The sequence below is a fragment of the Podarcis pityusensis genome (assembly GCF_964106645.2).
Source record: "Podarcis pityusensis genome assembly, chromosome: 3".
Taxonomy (NCBI): Eukaryota; Metazoa; Chordata; class Lepidosauria; order Squamata; family Lacertidae; genus Podarcis; species Podarcis pityusensis.
Window position 1 is genome coordinate 5,176,004 of NC_138026.1, and position 18,664 is coordinate 5,194,667.

Sequence of the window (18,664 nt, forward strand, 5' to 3'; positions counted from 1 at the left end):
TGCAACAGATTAAGATCGTGGGAATAGACTTCTGACCTTGTATAACAATGTGCTCAGAGGCTCTGGTGCGTGCTTTCTGTAAAACAAGTGCCCTATTGGAACAGTTACATGAGAAGACGGACTTGATGACTGTTGCGATCAGAAATTTTGGACAGGTAGTGGGTACCTATATAGGACCCACTCAGGAATCGAATCAGGAATGTGCTCTGACAGATCAGATGAAGGAGGAGATCGTTGTTGGACCTCGGGTGGCAGAGATGGAGGGAGCTGTGGCCCAGCAGGAACACGAGTTGTTGGATTTGACAAATGAACTTGGAAAAAGCCAGACTTGGAGAGATAGAGTCTTGTTTGGTTTGGAGATGGGGTGCTGGATAGACCCCCCTATGCAGGGATGTTTTGACTTTTCAAGTCTGGCGTTGGGTCGGGAGGAGTTTGGAGTTGTGGGGGTCCTCAATTTTGGAGGGATTTTGAAAAATGTTTTTAAATACCACATGGAGTTCAGTGTGGACTATGGAAAAGGGGCTGATCTGTCGAGAAGGGATAAAAATACTGTCAAGTTGGAGTCTCCACGTGTGAAAGGTGCAGAAGACAAAGTAAAGTACGGGTATAAATATGAAGAAGATCTGTGGAAGGGACATGGAAGAGACTTAAGGGCCTCGGACATAAGGTTACCAGGTTAATGAACTAGATGGATGGGAAAGAAAGGACTGACAAAACCCGTGACCAGGAGGAAGAGACGCTGGATGAAGATTGGAGAAAGTTTCAAAAATTCTATTTAGGAATGTTTTTTAAAATTAATGAGTATTAAAAAAGATGTTGGAACGAATTTATTTGGCTTTAGCAGAAATGTTAAAAAGAACTATGCAAGAACATGTCATGGTTATGAGAAATTGGTATAGATAAGACTCAAGCTTTAAGTTTTAGGGTTTTTTATAGTAAGATAAGGTTAAAATAGATTAAGGTAATTTAATGATAGAATATTATGAAAAATGGGAAGGATTTGCTGTGATAATCAATAACTAGAATACAAAAAAGGGAGGTGTGAGGAGGTCCATGAAACAAGTTAATGAAAGCTAAAGATTTGGGAATATTGGATTTGTTTTTAAATTTTCTGTTTATTTTTGCTTTTTGCTTTTGATGTATTTGGGTGATTTGTTTTTCTCTTTGATTTTTGTTTTTATTGACTTGTATTGTTTAAATTTTTTTGTCTACTTTTTTCTTTGTTTCTTTGTAATTTTAAAATCTTCAATAAATATTATTTAAAAAAAATAAATAAATAGTTAATGTATATAAAATAACTACAGTGCCCATTCACAACATTCTGTTGATGACAACAATGACATCCTGAATTGGTGAGCTAATTAACACTTGTAATTAAATGAAACCCCAGAACCTCAATTAAAGCCATAAGCAACAGACCTAATTTGTAGGCTGCTAACAGTGAAATTCTATACTGTACATGTTTCCTTAGAATTAAGTCCCACTGAGTTCCATGTGTCTTGCTCCTAGGTATGTGGATATAGTAATGCAAACTAAGGCTGCAAACCTAACCCATAGCCGCAGTTTGATGGAGTGATACAGCCAGTAGCAAAACTTGGTACTTGAGCTGCCCAGGACAGAAGGTGGGGAGGGGGGCAGGAAGAAATGCCCATGGTAACACCTTCACTGTGCCAAGATTACAGCAGATCCTGAGCCAGCCAAGCCCCAAGCCCAGTTGGGTGGTCTCTACTATAGGCCTTTCCTGCTCTTGGTAGAGGCTAGTGGAGCAGGACAGAGTTGGGAAGAGGGATCCTCCAGCACAGCAGACTGGGGAACTGGATTGCACCGATGCAATCCTAAACACACATACTGTATTTTTCGCCCTATAGGGCGCACCTAGTTTTTTTGGGGGGAAATTTAAAAAAAATTATTCCCCCCCCCAGCCACAGGGCTGGGGTGGGGGAAGCCCAAGCTTCCCCCGACCCCAGCCCCCAGAACAGGCTGCTATCCGCAAGCCTTGCGAGCCCGGCGGTAACTCCCACCGGGCTCGCAAGGCTTGCGGACATCTTACCAAAGCCCAGAGCGCGCTCCAGGGCGCGCCTCGTGCTTTGGGCTGCAGGCTGCTGCCCGCAAGCCTTGCGAGCCTGGCGGGAACTCCTGCCAGGCTCGCAAGGCTTGCAGATAGCTTCCTGAAGCCTGGAGAGTGAGAGGGGTCGGTGCACACCGACCCCTCTCACTCTCCAGGCTTCAGCGAAAGCCTGCATTCGCCCCATAGGACGCACACACATTTCCCCTTCATTTTTGGAGGGGGGAAGTGCAGTACTAGGGGACAAGTCCCACTGAAGATGGTAGGACTCCTGGATGGTTAAGTCCAATCAAAGGCAACTATGGAGTGCAGCACTCATCTCGTTTCAGACTGAGGGAGTCGGTGTTTGTCCACAGACAGCTTTCCGGGTCATGTGGCCAGCAGGACTAAACTGCCTCTGGCGCAACAGAACAGCATGACAGAAACCAGAGTGCATGGAAATGCCATTTACCTTCCCATTGCAGTGGTACCTATTTATCTACTTGCACTGGTGTGCTTTCGAACTGCTAGGTTGGCAGGTGCAGGGACCGAGCAATGGGAGCTCATCCCGTTGTGCGGATTCGAACCGACGACCTTCTGATTGGCAAGCCCAAGAGGCTCAGTGGTTTAGACCACAACGCCACCCACGTCCCCTGAGTACAAAAATTTATAAGTAGAGCACAAGATGAGGAATGCAAATTTGTATTTCTACCAGATAAAATGATCAGCTACCCAATATCAGATTTCCAGAGAGAACCCGCACGATACTTCAAGCCTTTTAGCTAGTTCTGTGTTTCTGTCTCAAAATGACTTACGGTACCTTTTGTTTTCTTTTTATCTCTCTTTTGTATGCAAGTGGGTTTTTTTTGCAACATTCACATGCCACTGTTGACATAAAAATGCCAAGCTCTATTTCATAATACTAAATCGTGATTCAGCTTTTTAGTGGAAAATCTCATAGGTTAAAAAAACCACTGTTACAACATCTTGCCAGCCTGCAATATGTGAACAACTTGTTTGCAAGATAAAATTATTGTCCATCTGTCTGTCTCTCGACCATCCTTTCCACCTGTAGGAGCTTAGAAGTTCCACCTTCCCCAAACTCACATTTCCACTTTCAAATTTTACGCACAGATCTCTGTCTCAAGAAACCATCTTTGAATAAAGAAGCATCAACTGGCCATCTTAGGCCATCAAGAAAAATGAGCATTATTTTATCATATCCAGATTCTCATCAGGTATTGCCTGGAGAGCAGACCATGGTAATAGACCTATTGACAAAGAAAGCAGACAGCAAACATTCAACAATACATTATACAGCAGTATATCTGTATGCTACCCTTTGTTCTCATAATGAAGTGTTTGTACTAAGTGGCTTATTGGACAGGTCTCCCACTGAGGAGCAATGAGGGGATTTTGAACATGCAGGAATAAGTTAGCATTTGGGTTTAGTTACAGCTTTAAATATATACATCCTGTTATATAGCACTACATCTGGAATACCTAGCAGTTGTTATGAATTGTAAATGAACCCTTTTGTCTTGGCACTGGGCTGTCTTTGCTGTATATTGCAAAACGCTGGTATATTAGCTCATCCCTTTTTGTTAACCTCAGTCATATTTCTGTCTCCTTTTAAAATTATGACCATGCCCCCTTATATTGTGACAAACAAGGAATGCATTCATTCTTGTGGACCCTGATCTGAAGAATCTTCCTTTAAAAGCTTAGAGCCAGGGGGGAAATGATAGACAGCTACAGCCACTAGCTCTTTGATCTTTACATAGCTTTTGATACCATCAACCATGGTATCCTTCTGGAATGGCTCTGTTGGTTGGGACTAAGGAGTGTGACATTGCTGTGGTTGCATTTCTCCTTGTACCAGAACATGGCACAAACTGGTGCCTGCTTGACTCCTTGACTTTAAGCTGTGGAGTGCTGCCGGCTTCTCTTCTGTTCCCAATGCTGCTTAACATCTATATATCAAGGTATTGGGAGCGGTCCTTCCAGCTTGGAGCACGATGCCATGCCGTCAGTTTGCTGTTGAAACCCAGCTCTAGTTCCCTTTACCAGTTGAGTCAGATGAAGCTATGCATGTGTTGGACAGATGCTTGGATGCAGTGGAGGACTGGATGAAGGCCAATGGGTTGAAACCGAATTGTGACAAGGAGGCCCTGTGGGTAGGTAATTCCCAACTCTGAGAATTGGGGAGCTTGCTTGTTCTGGATAGGGTTGCTCTGAAGGAACAGATTGTAGTCTGGTAGTGCTCCTAGAGCTGGAGGTTCAAGTGAGATTTGGGGCCTTTCACCTGCTATATAGCTGATTCACCAGCGTCTGGTAATCCTGAACAAGGAAAGTCTTACTACCTGATCTACTGTTGACCTCTAGACTGAACTATTGCATTGCACTCTCTGTGGGGCTCTCCTTGAAGCTGGTTCAGAACCTGCAGCTACAGCAGAACGTGACAACTAGGCTTCTGTCAGAGGTGGCCTACTGCAAACATATAATACCAGTTGGGGGGACCCTGTATTGGCTGCCTATAGGCTTCTGAGCTTGCTTCAAAGTTTGTACTGACAGGGATACCTGAAAGTACACCATTTCCTCTATAGAGTTGCCATGTCTTAAGATCTACTGGGGAAGCTCACTTTGTTATGCCACCTTTAGCTGAGGCCCTGCCATATACCAGTGTGGGGAAGAGCCTTCTTGGTGGTGGTTCCTTGGTTTTGGAACTCCCTCCCCTCTGGAATATGGCTGCTGCCTACTCTAAGTTTTAGAAGCTGGCTGAAGACCTGCTTGTTCACCCTGGCTTTTAGTGGAATCTGGTGCTTTTATTAGATGCGTAAAAAATATTTATACAAACCGCAAATAACAAGCTTAACTTTAACAAGGCAAGGCAGGATCTCTGTATGGTGTTTCATGGCATGAGTCAAAGCAGAGACCCTTGAAGTGTTTTGTATGCCTTTGTGTGCCTTGGTGATCCAAGCTGCAGACCAATGTCTGTGAAAAGCAAAGTATTGTCTCTAAGCCCCGATGTGAGATGGCGGAGCAGTTTTGCGAAATCAAAGCTCTCATCTCCAGCTTAAGGAAAACGCCAAGAACAGGAGAGAGAGGGAGGGTCCCCTCTGCAACCGATAGGTCTAGTTTGCAATTAAAAAGAATGACATAATCACTAGTGGGGGGTGGGGTCTCCTGTGGACTTTGGCTGAGGGAAGGGAGGGCAACCTGCTATACTCCCTCTCCACAACCCCAGCAAAGCTCCTGCTGTTGAGACTGGGGGTTCCCTTGGCCATTTGCCCTTGGCCCAGGTCCCCTTAACCCAAGTTCAGTGCTTGGGAATGAGCTTTCACCATTGCCCATTGTGTGCTGATCAGCCCTCCTCTGTTGGCTGGAAGCTATGCAATTCTTGTTCTGTGTAGTCCCAGTTCTAGTGTGAGGGGCTGTTCTAAGAAGGGCCTTATGCTACTCTCTCCTTGCTAGTAAAGGAGGCGCTGCTATCTGTATACTTGGGAGAGTGGGCAAACGGAGATGCCGCTCAAAGAGCAGGACAGAGCCCTCTTCTATACTTTCATTTTTAGGATTTTCTATTTAAAGACCGGGAAGGGGAACAGGGGAAAGTATGATGTGTATATGTATATGTATATGCAATAAACGTGTTGGCCTTGCATCAGGCACTTGCTCCTCACTGCTCTAGTACTCAGTATGTAAGATGTGAATAAATTGGGTCACTCCAACATCTCAATCTCACTGAGACCAGCAGCCAGGGCAGATCAGCCTAATCCCAACTAGATGAAAATACTGGTTGACAATTCACCTTTTCTTTCTGCCTGTTGCCAAACTCATTTTCCTCCTCCCCCACCCCTTCCACTGCTCTTGTGTGTCTTCAAGGCTCACAAGATGATAGAGATCTGTGATGGGATCTCCTCTCCTCTCTTTACATTTTGCTAAATCAAATCTGAATGGTGGTGGTGCTGGAGGGATCAGGGTGTATTAATCGTGTCCCCTCGTGCTGCTTTCCTAAGGAAGTTCCTTCTAATGGGGTAAATAATAGCTTGGGGGTATTTTAATTGGGAGAATAGTGTGGAAGGATGAGCTATATTCCTCTTCTCAACTGCTGTAGTTCTAGTCCAGACATTGCCACTCCTGCACATGCTGTTTTTCAAAAATTGTAAATGTTGGGAAATCCGATCATGCCTTCTCCATCATCTTGTCTATTTGGCCCTACTTTGGTGGCACCTGTGTTTCATTTTTTGCCATTCTTTGAAGTGTCCTGCATTGCTGATCAAATAAAAATAAAATTCTTGTATAGTTATCCTTTAAAATATTTATGTTCTTAGCTGTTACCCATACTCCTAAATATTTAACTTTCTTCTCAATCATCAGTTCTGTCACTCACTGTAAGTCTTTTTTATATTGCTCTGTCACATTTTTCACCAATACTTTCGTTTTACTTTTATTTAGGTTTTAAACCTGCTACTTCTCCAAACTTGAGAATTTGTTCCAAGACCCTTGGTATGCTAGCCATAGGGTCTTAGACAGTTACCACAAGGTCACCTGCAAATGCCTTAAGTTTTTCTGCTTTGTAACCTACTGTTATCCCTTTTATTTCTTCATCTGATCATATACTTCGAGCCAGGGTCTCTAAAGCTAAAATAAGCAATAATGGTGACAGGGGACATCCCTGTCTCGTGCCTTTCGTTATTTTGCATTTTTCTGTTATTACATTATTTACTATCAGCATAGCCTGTTGGTCAGAATAGATTGCATCAATTCCTCTAAGGAATGACTCTCCAAAATTTATCATCTCTATGGTCTTCTTCATAAAATGTTGTCAAAGGCCTTCTCTGCATCTATAAACATCTCTGCATCTATAAACATCAGTGCTGCTTGCTTATCATTTCCAACCTCCATATATTCTATTATATCAATTATATTCCTTATATTAGCCTTCATCTGGCAGCATGGTAAAAAACTGGTCTGGTCCTGATGTGTGCGGGTTCTATAAAAGCAGCTTTGCTTTTGTTGTGCATTGACTCTCCAGGATGGACTCAAGATGGTCTGATGGGACTCAAGGCTGCAGACTGCTGAGATACAAGTGTATGGACTGTGGTCAGGGCTCTGGCTGATGCTAATGGACTCATTCTTGTAGATAACTGTAATAGTTAAGCATCTTAATTTGCCTGACAGTAGAAAGTCTGTCTGAAGCATGGTTGTCCTGTGATTTATCACTACTCCAACCTGGGTCTCTGCATGCTGGAAGCTGTGTGTCTTTACTGCTCTGCTGAATGGAAGTGTGCTGGGCCTGATCAATCAAGTAGCTGTCGTTTTTATGGCAATTGGCACATCATAAAAAATCCAACAGTCCGCTGGTTCCAGGAACTCTTCTCCTTGTGAGATTTTATGGATGTGTTGGGAGTTTGGACCCTGGGTGAGAACCCAAAGGCTAAGAGGGAGGGTGTGGCAGAAGGAAAACGAATTGATATTGATTTATATATATTAGTATCTTTGTACTGATGTAAATTTTTTATATGTAAATGTATATTTTTGTAGTATTTTGTTTGTCTATTTTTGCTTCAGTTTTTTGTACACTGCTTAGAGTCGTCCGCGACTGGACCTAACGGTCAGGGGTCCCTTTACTTTTACCTTTACTAGAGATATTTTTAATATATTAAGTGGTATAGAAATTAAATAATCAAAATAATATTTTTACAATATTCTTTTAGAGCTAGGAGAGCATTACAGAACAATCAATTGTACATAGCAGGAATTATGTACAGAAGGACTATATATATAGTTGTTGATTATGTAGAAGGGATGCTGTAGCCAATGCTACCGGCTACTGATCTGCTTTTTGAAGATTGCAGCCTATGGTTCCATAGGACAAATGCAGAACCATAAAGCACAAATCCCTACTTCTCAATGAACCTATTACCTGAAGAAGGCGGCAGCAGCTTTGCTTCCTGACATGGCCCTGGAGTGAGCTGCAGACTTAACCTGTCATAACTTGCAAATTGTTCTGTTGACTTGCGCTGTTCAAAAACCTTCCTCTTGAAATTATGCATGTCTGAGGCAGACAAGTTTTACCACTGGGTGGGGGAGGGAATTTAGAGAGTTATATTTCTGCCAACTTATTCTTGCAAACCTTAGATCACAGTGCCTGCAGTCCGGAGGTTTTGAGTGGAAGCAGCAGTAGCAGTAAACCCCACTCCTAGTTTTGTACATGAATGTTAATGTACAGTGAGTTGAGCATCTGCCTTAGGAACAGATTATCTGAATGCAGACGTTCCCACCGCCCCCCACTGGCTCAGTTGCCTGCTTTCATGGAGAAAATACTCTGCATGAGGAAGCCAGCATGCATGACTGAAACTCTGGCTCTAGGTTTTCCTATCTCAGAATCCAAGTCACCAGTTATAAGTTAACTTCAGGAAGTTCACAGAAGGAAAATTTCCAATCCCTCCTTGCAGTCACTGAAGCTTCTTGAAGATCCTATCCAGAAGTGGGGTGTCAGGGGGCCCTGCTGAACAATGTGAAAAGGCATGTGGGGGGGGGGGTTGATAAGGGAGGGGGAAGTTGCCAAACCCTGTGCAAGACAATGCAAGACTCTTTGGGGCAATTTCCCCCTTCCTCCAAGAAGCTATGCTTCCTTAGGCTAACTTATATTAGGATCCAAACTACTGTGTTTAAGCATGCCCACGGTCCGCAAAACCATCATTAGGGTGCAGAACATGATTTCTTGAAAATTTCAGGTTTTATTTGGCAGGGGGTAGGGGAAAAGTATAGTTCTCAGGATTGCAAAGGTGACAAGTCTGTCCTGTAATGTAAGTATATGATGGGGCAGATCCCTAAGACACAAATCAGAACACCGTTGATCCTTTTTAATCTGATAACTACCATTGCAAAATAATATATTGCAAATAATGAACAGTAATTGATAGTGTTATGAGTTGCGGGTGGGGGGGAGTTGAGACCCTTCTAACCCCTGGACCCAGCAAGTGTTAAACTATAAGCCAGGCTAGATTTCTGATGAGGTGAGGAGCCATTTAAGAGAACAAAGGAAAGGGTGTCTCTGTGCAAAATGGCAAATGGGAGGGGACCCTCCCTCAACTCAGAGACAGTTAGAAGGACAAAGCCAGAGTTTGAAGTAGTTTTGAGGCTATGGTGTGAACTAGAGGAAAAGCAGCAAGCAGAGAGCCACACCAGATCTCTACTTGAATGCAAGGCTGTGGGAATGCAAGGCTATGGGAGAAACAAGATCAATTTTGGGGTGTTTATTCTGTGAACCTCTCCATCATAGGCTTAGGTTGTATAAGTATAAATAAGCCATAGGTCCTAAAGACACCAGAGTCTCTGCTGTGCCTCATTCCAAAAGGAAACACTAACCCTGAGTAAGTGCGGGGAACCCCTGGAATCTCTCACTGCTTGGAGATTGGGGGGGGGACATGCAACAATATTTAATGAATGTGAACTGTATGTTAGTTTCTGGGACAATCCCCAGAGTGCTGGCATTCAAATAGTTGATTGTTAAGGGCCTTGAGAAAGGAAGAAAAGCAAAATCCTAGCAAAATCCTAGAAACTGGGGGGAAACCTCTGTTCATCTGCGTTTCACTTTCTCATGTTGCCAGCTGATAACAGGACTGAATGGCCTTTTGTAGTCTTTTTACAGGCCTGTTTTAGGGTTTGCTCTGGTAATATGTATGAAAGGTAAAAGGTAAAGGACCCCTGACAGCTAAGTCCAGTCGCAGATGACTCTGGGGTTGTTGCGCTCATCTCGCTTTACAGGCTGAGGGAGCCGGCATTTGTCCGCAGACAGTTTTTCCAGGTCATGTGGCCAGCATGACTAAGCCGCTTCTGGTGCAATGGAACACCAAAACCAGAGCAGTGCACAGGAAACGCCGTTTACTTTCCCGCCCGAGCGCTACCTATTTATCTACTTGCACTTTTGGCGTGCTTTCGAACTGCTAGGTTGGTAGGAGCAGGGACCGAGCAACAGGCGCTCACCCTGTCATGGGGATTCGAACCGCCGACCTTCTGATCAGCAAGCCCAAGAGGCTCAGTGGTTTAGACCACAGCGCCACCCGCGTCCCCCATAATATGTATGAAGCATCTGTCTTATTGTGGTGTATGTCTAGAAACTGCTTTGAAAATGTTGGTGCACCTTTATAAACACTTACTAGCCTTTTAAGAGGAAGAACTGCAAGTTAACATTTGAATAGGCCTGAGAACTTAGAATACAGAGCCTTAACTAATTACAGTATTGACATTTCACAAGGATTGGAAACAAATTTTGAGAACTTCTTTCTCTGAGCAAGCTTCTTCTACAAAGTCAACCTGGAAAGCTAGGAATTTTTGAATAAAAATGATGCCCAAACATATTGCTCTCTTTTCCTTTGGGCCACATCCATGTTGTCTGGGCAGCCCAGGACCTCCACACACACTGCCCAGGCTTGCGCCAGGCAGAGGTCACTTTGGCACTGTTAAGGCAGCAGTTTGACTTCACCCGTGGAGGTGCACTCCATTGTCAGACAGGTGCCAACAGCTATCCTTGGGTACAGTATCAGCTGTAAATCCTATCTAGTCTCTCTAGTCAGCAGTGAAGTTGCCTTGGCGTATTTGTGGCCGTTCTTACCCCCCTCCAATCCACAAATCTCATCCACTCCCCCCTTGTTCTTGCACACAGTACGGTACTTTCTTTCTCTTTTGACTCCTACTATATGAAAATACCGAACACTGAACCAAGGACAGCTGTGTTTCTTTTTAAACTGTTTATTGTATAATATAAAACTACAAAAGTAAGACTGCTCATTTCCATGTAATTTGCCCAACTGTTTTTTGTTTTGTTTATTACAGCTCATACCTACAAGTGAATACAGGAATCTGGTTTCAGATGTGTATGTCTGCAATATTGCATAGAAAAGGCACAGCTCTAAGGTCTGTGGTTTGGGGGTGGGGACAGGGGGAAGAGAAAATACAGCCTTTTTGGCAAAAACAAGCCCTGTTTAAATAACCATGCACCAAACATGTTAGACTATTTACATATTTTCTCCCCCTCACCCCTGAATCTCTGCCTTCAGACAGTCTAGTATGGATTACACTGTTAAGCATTTATGAAGTGTTTTTTTATTTAAAAAAAGCTTTTTAAAAAACAAAACAAAACCCAGAATTTGCATTAGGATTATTTTTAGCATTGAAAAACAAAAGGCTATAAAATGAGCTAAAATTTCCAAAATAAAATTCAGCCATAATATTATAAGCATTGTAACGTTCAAGAAAAGCAAGATACTGTTTGTGTGGGGGTGTTTCTTGTGGGTTTTTGTTAGAGAGAGACACACACAATTACATTCTAGAGCCAATAAATGATTTTTCAGGGGAGGACATTTACATCTGCTCTCTCTCTCTCTCTCTTTAACTGTAAACTTTTCAGTCAGGGTTTGTAAGACATCAGGAAAATCGCACATTGTACAATTTATTCTCACACTGGTCACTTTAGAAAAATTGCGATTGTATTATGCATCTCGCTGTAAACATGAGCAACCAGTCAGTAAGGGCAATGTGTGAGGGAATCTTCACCCACACAGGAGGCTGGGATGGTCAGAAACACCACCACCATAAAGTCCCTGCATACGTAGGGCTCACTGGCTCCAGTGGTGCCCAAGCACACAGTGAGGCCAGGCACTCACCTCTTCTTCCAGCAGGCAACCCATTCTGCAGAAGGAATAATGGTGGCAGGGAGAGAATTCAGAGCGTACTGGTGCACACTCGTGGTTCTTTGGACCTGAAGCCTGGGAGCAAGGGCACAGCAAATCTACAAACTCTAATTGGTTTCGTAATGGTTTAGCATGACTTCTCTCTGAACTGTAGTTTAGTGAGGGTGCTTAGAACTGTTATATTCCTGGATTATCTCCGGGAACAGGAATGCTGGGGAGTTCTTACTCTCAAACTCAGGGTCTGTAGTGTAAGACAGGCGAAAGGTGATGTGCGAAATCTTCTGGCGTTCAGCTATCTTTTTAAAAGGTGGGGAGGGCAGGGAAAAGTTTTGTTTCACACCAGCACAAAATGCACTTCTGAAGACCTGTTATGTTCCTCAGCACTACTTTAACCTATCTTGAAGCACACTTTTGCAAACCTTTGGAAAGTGTGTCTGGTTTTTTTTTAATGTTTGCCCTAACAAGATCTACTGTCTGCACTTGCATTAGCAAATTCCTTTGATGAGCAGCAAAAACATATGAAGGCAAATGCTCATACTTTACTAGTGATAATATCCTGAAAACAGCTTTTGTTCAAAAAACGCCTCCATTTTTGCCCACATAGGTTTCCTCCCTCAGTTTCACATATTGGCCAGTTGATCTCTGCAAGCCATGCGGCACTCGCAAGACTAGCAAAGTCACTACAAGTTGCATTATCTATTCAGGGGGCAAGCCTCCAAACCACTGTATTCCTCTTCCCCCTGCTTAGTTTTGTCCTAGGAGGTTCTCCATGGCAGTGCTGGGGCAAGTACATGCATACCCAAGGAAACTCAACTTTGTTGGGTCTGATCCATGGCAGGCTTCTTTCAATAGTGCTCTCTACTCATCAGCACCCTGGCTAGTACAGTGGTACCTCGGGTTAAGTACTTAATTTGTTCTGGAGATCCGTTCTTAACCTGAAACTGTTCTTAACCTGAAGAACCACTTTAGCTAATGGGGCCTCCTGCTGCCGCCGCACCGCCGGAGCACGAATTCTGTTCTCATCCTGAAGCAAAGTTCTTAACCTGAAGCACTATTTCTGGGTTAGCGGAGTCTGTAACCTGAAGCGTATGTAACCTGAAGCGTATGTAACCCGAGGTACCACTGTACTGCACATGCGTTTAAAATGTTTAAAGCCTTTAAAAAGTAAATAATGCAACACAAATGTCTGAACATGCCTTTTTGCAGCAGATTGTACTACATTAGTCCAGAAAGCAGAGGGAAAGGACTGCCAACTTTTAGGTGCAACGTCAAGGCCAATCTCACTCGGCTTTGTTAATAGATTGTGCTGGTACATCCCACCCAGTTAAACTCCCTGGCCAAAGGAAAAATGAAAAAACCGACTAACACTTCTAAAACGCTTTAAAAATATTTGAGGGGCAATTTAGCAAAGGTATAATCCACACAATCAACTCCTAATTTTAATGGATCATAATTGGAGACGTACATTGTTTCTTCTTGCGTGGTCAGACTGTTTTATCCTAATGACCAGTTCAACTGTGCACTTTGAAAGCTGGCCTGAAACCTCCTCTCCTCTCTCACTATGCTAGTGCCCTGCTCAACAACAAGCTAGGTGCCAGGTCTTTGTGGGCATGTTTACAGTGATCAGCAAGCATACTCAGACTATGCTGCCCTAACACACCTGTCCGACTCAAGTACCAGTGTGAGAATAAATTGCTTAAGGTCTCTAAAGGGGCAAAGGTGGTGTGTCAAAGCCTCAGAGAATCCAAGGCCATGCTTGGCTGCTGAAAACAGGATCTGGCCCTTTTAAAAAGTAACCAAGAATACAAAACAGCTCAATTTTTATAACTAAGTCTATAAACCATTTTTTCTTTTTTTTTCTTTTGCATAATTCTATCCAACCAGATCTACTCATAGTAGAATGGGAGGAGTAGAGAAATGGGGGAAGAATCTTGTGAATGACATGTATCCTGAATAGAACCCAGTTATTCTTCAAACCTAACTTTCATTCCCCTCTCGTATGGATTTACATTCCTACCAGAGAATACATTCCTACCATACATTCTGTACATGTTACAATCCAGATGTTGTTAGCTTCACAATAAAATAAATATATTTACAAAAGGAAAAATAAGAAGGAATAAATAACTTATGGAAAACAAAATGGAAAAAATTACTTCAGGTTCAAAAAAGCTCTTTTAAATTCTGCTCTCTTCTTGTAACTTCATTGCACATGAGTGTAAATAAAAATCCCCTAGTATTCATGCCTTTGGGGGCGGGGGAGAGAAATCATAGCCTCTTAAAAGTTGGCCCTTCAAGAAATGTGAGTCACACTGGGGAGAAGGCTATGCAGGAGCAGAAGTTATTTCAGTTCATATATTCAAGGGCTACAATGCATTATCAGAAACACTTGGGCACTTGGACACAAAATACTATAGAGAAGTTGCTTTTCCTGGTCACATATGCCACCCATTTGCTCCAAATTATGTTCTAAGATAGACTTCAGCTACAAAAGTTATAATGGATTCACTGTGCAGGGTATAAGGGCCAGTTTTTGAAAAACAACTTACTGCTTTGCTCTAAAAACGATGTTCCAACATATGGAACTTGTTTAAATTCTTAGCTAGTCCAAAGAGGAGGACAGTTGTTTCTAAGTTAGTGTAGAATCAGATTTTAACAATGGTGAAAGCACTTATTTTACACTGCTGTTCTTCTTAACGATGCTTACAACGGTATGGATTTTAGCCTGAACTTAATATTGCACCAGCAGAGAGATGTTTGGAGTAAGTTTAACAATTGCTGAGCCATGCCTGTAATGCATGTGATTACTCTCCAGTTTTCAATATCTGCACCCAAAGCTGTAACTAGTAACTTGGCCTGGGGCACAGAAGCATCATCTACAGTTCAATCCCAGAGAGAAGGTTCTATAACTCTGAAGTGAGCTGGCTCTTTCAACTTCAGACTACACTGGTGCTGCACAATTCTAGAGCAGATGTGGATAGGTCAGTGGGCCAGTAGAAACTGCCGTGGGCTAGTAAATTTTTTGGAGTTATTGATAAGGCTAGACTCCACCAATACACAGTTTTGTGTGACCGGCTAATTTATATTTATGGTTTATATACCACCAGCTGCATACATGGATCTAGATGAGTTATTACACCCTGTCATTAGGAATTTTGAATGGCTCACCCTCTGCCATACTGATGATAAGCAAACTTATTTCACACTGAGTGACACTTTTCAAAATATTAAAAACTAATGGCCGAATTGGGATTTAATCGATGCATTTAGCTCAGACAAGCAATTCTCTATTTGCCAAGTTGGTCGGTAAGGGAATGAGGATCTGAGTGCGCATGCCACATAATACATTATATGCATTTTAAATAAATAGAGATGGCCTGTTCTAAAGTGCCAGTTTTATAAAGCTGCCTTCTTAAAGGCAGACAAGACACATTTTTTAAAATCCATGACAAGAAGTGAGCAGAACTGACTGAATATGGCCAAATTACATAAAACATAATTTAAAAATTCTTAAATAAATATAAAAGTTATTCCTAAAGAAGCCATATGCATATCAACAATATAGTTTGTAACCTGCACTCAATTAAGTACCATTTAAAATTAATATGCCATAGCAATTTCAGCAACAGGCATGATAGATAACATTGCAAGTTTTCTTTAAAATAAATGTACATCACAAATGAAAACAGAGGGGGCGGGAATTGCAACAATAGATGTAATGAGAAGACTGCAGTTGGAAGGGAGACATGCATAGAGAGCTGCAGTTGTCGAGTCAAAATAAAACAGGTAACACAGTCAGTTCAAGAAACCAACCCTAGAGAAGACACCAAGAGTTCGCCATGGGACAGGCTCCAGTTCAGACAGCAGTGGATATTTGAGTGAGTCCATCCAGTGCTGATAAGAGATGATTTCACTGCAGTAATACTGAAGTTTCTTTCTTTTTCCCCAGCACTTGTTAACACAGTGAGTATGTTCTAAGAAAAGGCGAAAGGTAAGACTAATTCAAAGGAACACAGTATATTCGCGTTACACCATTTCCTCCTCCCAAGACCCTAAAACACATTTCCATGGAAGAAAGCATCACTGACTTCAATGCAACTTACTTTCAAAGTAAGCATAGCCAGTTTATGCAGCCAAAATAATAATAATTTTTTTTAAAAAAAAGGCTAGACACATTGTTGTAATATGGTTCCATTTAAAAATAATTACAACTTACTAAGTCATGACATTCTAAGACTAGATGCAAATACAATGGCTGCAATCCAACAGAGAGTTAAGCACACAGAAGGCCATTAATTTGGATCCTAAATTTTTGCTCCTTGACCAGCTCACATAATGGGCCTTTCCCAAGCAAATGAGCTTAAGCATGCTTAATTTTCTGTTAAGAATGTGGTAGAAGTCAGGTTTTAGTATTTTAATTTTTTTTAAATGCTTCATTTCATGATTAAAAAAAAAAAAACATTCTTGATCGTTTTAGGATGGGGCAGGGAGGGAGGAAGAGGGAATTTAATCAGAATGAAGTTTCACAGCTATTTCCTGCCAACTGTTTGACATCAGTGTTGGAATAGACATGGCTCTAAGGTTTTTGTTAAAATCACAGTAGTACGCGGTAGGGAGCAGATATTTGTGAAACTTTAAAAGGGAAGAGCCCTTGGCCTTTTCCCTCAAGCATGTGTGTCTGGATTCTGGGAGGCCAACTTTAGAATGATTTGATCCAAATTTCTCTTTGCACCATTATACACATAGAAAACACTACAAGTCTGTATAAAACTACAAGCAGTTCTTATACATCAGAAGTTGTATGCAGGAACTGGGTGAGCAAATCCTACCAAAATAGCTATTTCCTTTTTTGTGTGTGAGTATAAACAGCTTTTTGTTTTTTGATTTTGTTTTTTCCTTTTTTTTAAGAAAAGACCCCAGTATCATAAATTGCAGAATCTGTACAAAAATATAAAATAAATTTGGGTAGCAGGTATTTTTCTTTTAAGAGCCATGTAAATGCAACATTTAAAGAGGAATAGTCAATACCTCTAAAAAGGCTGAATTGCTATGTCAACCTAGACAGAGCTAAAATGCCAAAAAGTTACAGCGATTATCTAAATAATATTTTCACCTCTTGCAGTAAAACTTATAGAAAAAATAGACAAATATGCACATGCAATTTACAGCTTTTCCCCAACATAATCCTTGTGCTTAGCTTTTACAATTCATTTTTTTGTCAAACATATTAATATTGTTTACAATATGCATCCCCCCATATCAGGATTTCAGGTCTCCCTTGAGGAACCACTTTCAAAAATACATTAAAAGTGGTCATACATGGATGAAGGCACTCCAACTCTGCTTGAAGCGAAAACTAGTGTGATCCTTTTTAGAAAAAGACAAGCAAAGATGCATGCAAAGTGGTGTGTGTGTGTGTGTGTGTGTGTGTGTGTCTGTCTGTCTGTCTGTCTGTCTGCGTAGATTTGTAAGAAGGGAGAAGGTTGTGAAAATACTACCAAGTGTTTATACTGGAACATTTTTTGTAAAAAGTTGCTATATTTTAAGACCCAACAAGCACCTCCATTATATGATCCAGTTCTGTTAGGTCCATTTTGAAAGGCTGATTGGGGGTTACTGGCTGGGTGCTGTAGGGAGCCAGAGTTTTTAGGAGGTCATCCGCAGAGACGGGAGCCATTTTTGAGGCAGCCCCCGTAGTAGATGTGCAAGGGTCAAAATCATACATAGAAGTATCAATGTCAGCAAAGAGAATATCATCCAAGGTCAAGTCTGTAAGAAAACCTGTAGATGTTGTGATCTCAAAATTGCCAGGTAAAGAGTCCATTAGTTTAGGTTCGTTTATTCTGTTCTCCTGGACTCCCTCGGACTTCTGAATGCTGGATTCACTGGAATTCTCTTTAGCGTTATCAGACGTCGTCATTTCTGTTGCTGTAGCTGCTACTGCCTCAGCGGAGGTAGGTGTTGGACAGAGCTCCTCAATTTCATCCAAGGCCGAGGAGAAACTGTCCTTTACTGGTTGGATAGTTGGAGGTGGTAGTTTTATAGGACCATCTTGTAGGATAGCCTGGGAAGTGCAAAAAGTGTCATCCTCAAGCAGAGAGGCAGGGGTGAGGCAAGACTCCAGTGGCGTAGTAGTGCTTGCTGAGTCAGTGGGGTGGACTGGCGGGGAGGCCAGATGGCTAAAGGCAGGCTGGACCTCCCGGAAGTTTTCTACAAGAGGGTCTGGAGGCTGTGAAGGGGTGATGAACACAGGCCTCAAGCTGCCTTCCTGTTTGAGTTCCTCCTGGATTCGCCTCAACATGTTGTTAATTAAAACTGTCTTTTGCAAGCTTGGCTCTGTTAATGGCCTGTGGTTATAAAGTTTCATAAGGGAAATGTTGAAGATAGTCTGGCGCTGTAAGGTGTAAGACACCTTCGATGGACCATCAGTAGGAGACACCACTTTGCCTTCCAGCCCATCTTCATGCTCATCAAACTTCCGCTTTCCTCCTTTCCCCAACATATATCTGAAAAAAAAGGTGGGAAATGATAACTAAACAAAAATTAAATACATGCAACATCCATATCTTGCTTTAAGAAAAGTCCTCAGAACTGCACGGAAACTGTGGTCTTGGTCTTATTTATTAGAGTGACAATGCACAAGGCATTTGAAATTTTAGAGAAACTGTACTGCTTTCGCCCTTTAAAAAAACGAAAAAAGGGCCCAGCTCTCTATCAAAGCAGCTTGCCATGCGCGCCTCAACTCTGCCGAGTAGCAAAGCAACAGATTCACACACGTTGTCAAAAGTTACAGTTTCTGCTCAGGCATGCAGAATAGCGCATACGGAGGAGATCATGTTAGTTTCAGAGACGGAGATGTTGGGTATCATATGCTCTCCTCACCTTGCACCCTGCATGGGGCATAGAGAAGAAAAAGAAAGAG

At 42.2% G+C, this 18,664-nt stretch overlaps 1 protein-coding gene across 5 annotated transcripts in view; it reads right to left on the bottom strand.

Moving 5' to 3' along the window:
• Positions 1-10,785: 10,785 nt before the first annotated feature.
• The window catches only part of SERTAD2 (SERTA domain containing 2), a 134,973-nt gene continuing 127,094 nt past the window's right edge, over positions 10,786-18,664 (bottom strand). For 4 of the 5 annotated variants that reach the window (XM_080999282.1, XM_080999281.1, XM_080999283.1 and 1 more), the window contains 2 exons: positions 17,303-18,248; positions 10,786-15,716 (listed from right to left, as the gene is read on the bottom strand). In XM_080999282.1, the coding sequence (XP_080855408.1) occupies positions 15,543-15,716; positions 17,303-18,244 (1,116 nt within the window). In that variant the 5' untranslated portion in view covers positions 18,245-18,248 and the 3' untranslated portion in view covers positions 10,786-15,542. Of the gene's footprint in view, positions 18,249-18,664 lie in introns of all 5 variants that reach the window. The other variant, XM_080999284.1, reaches the window with a different exon arrangement.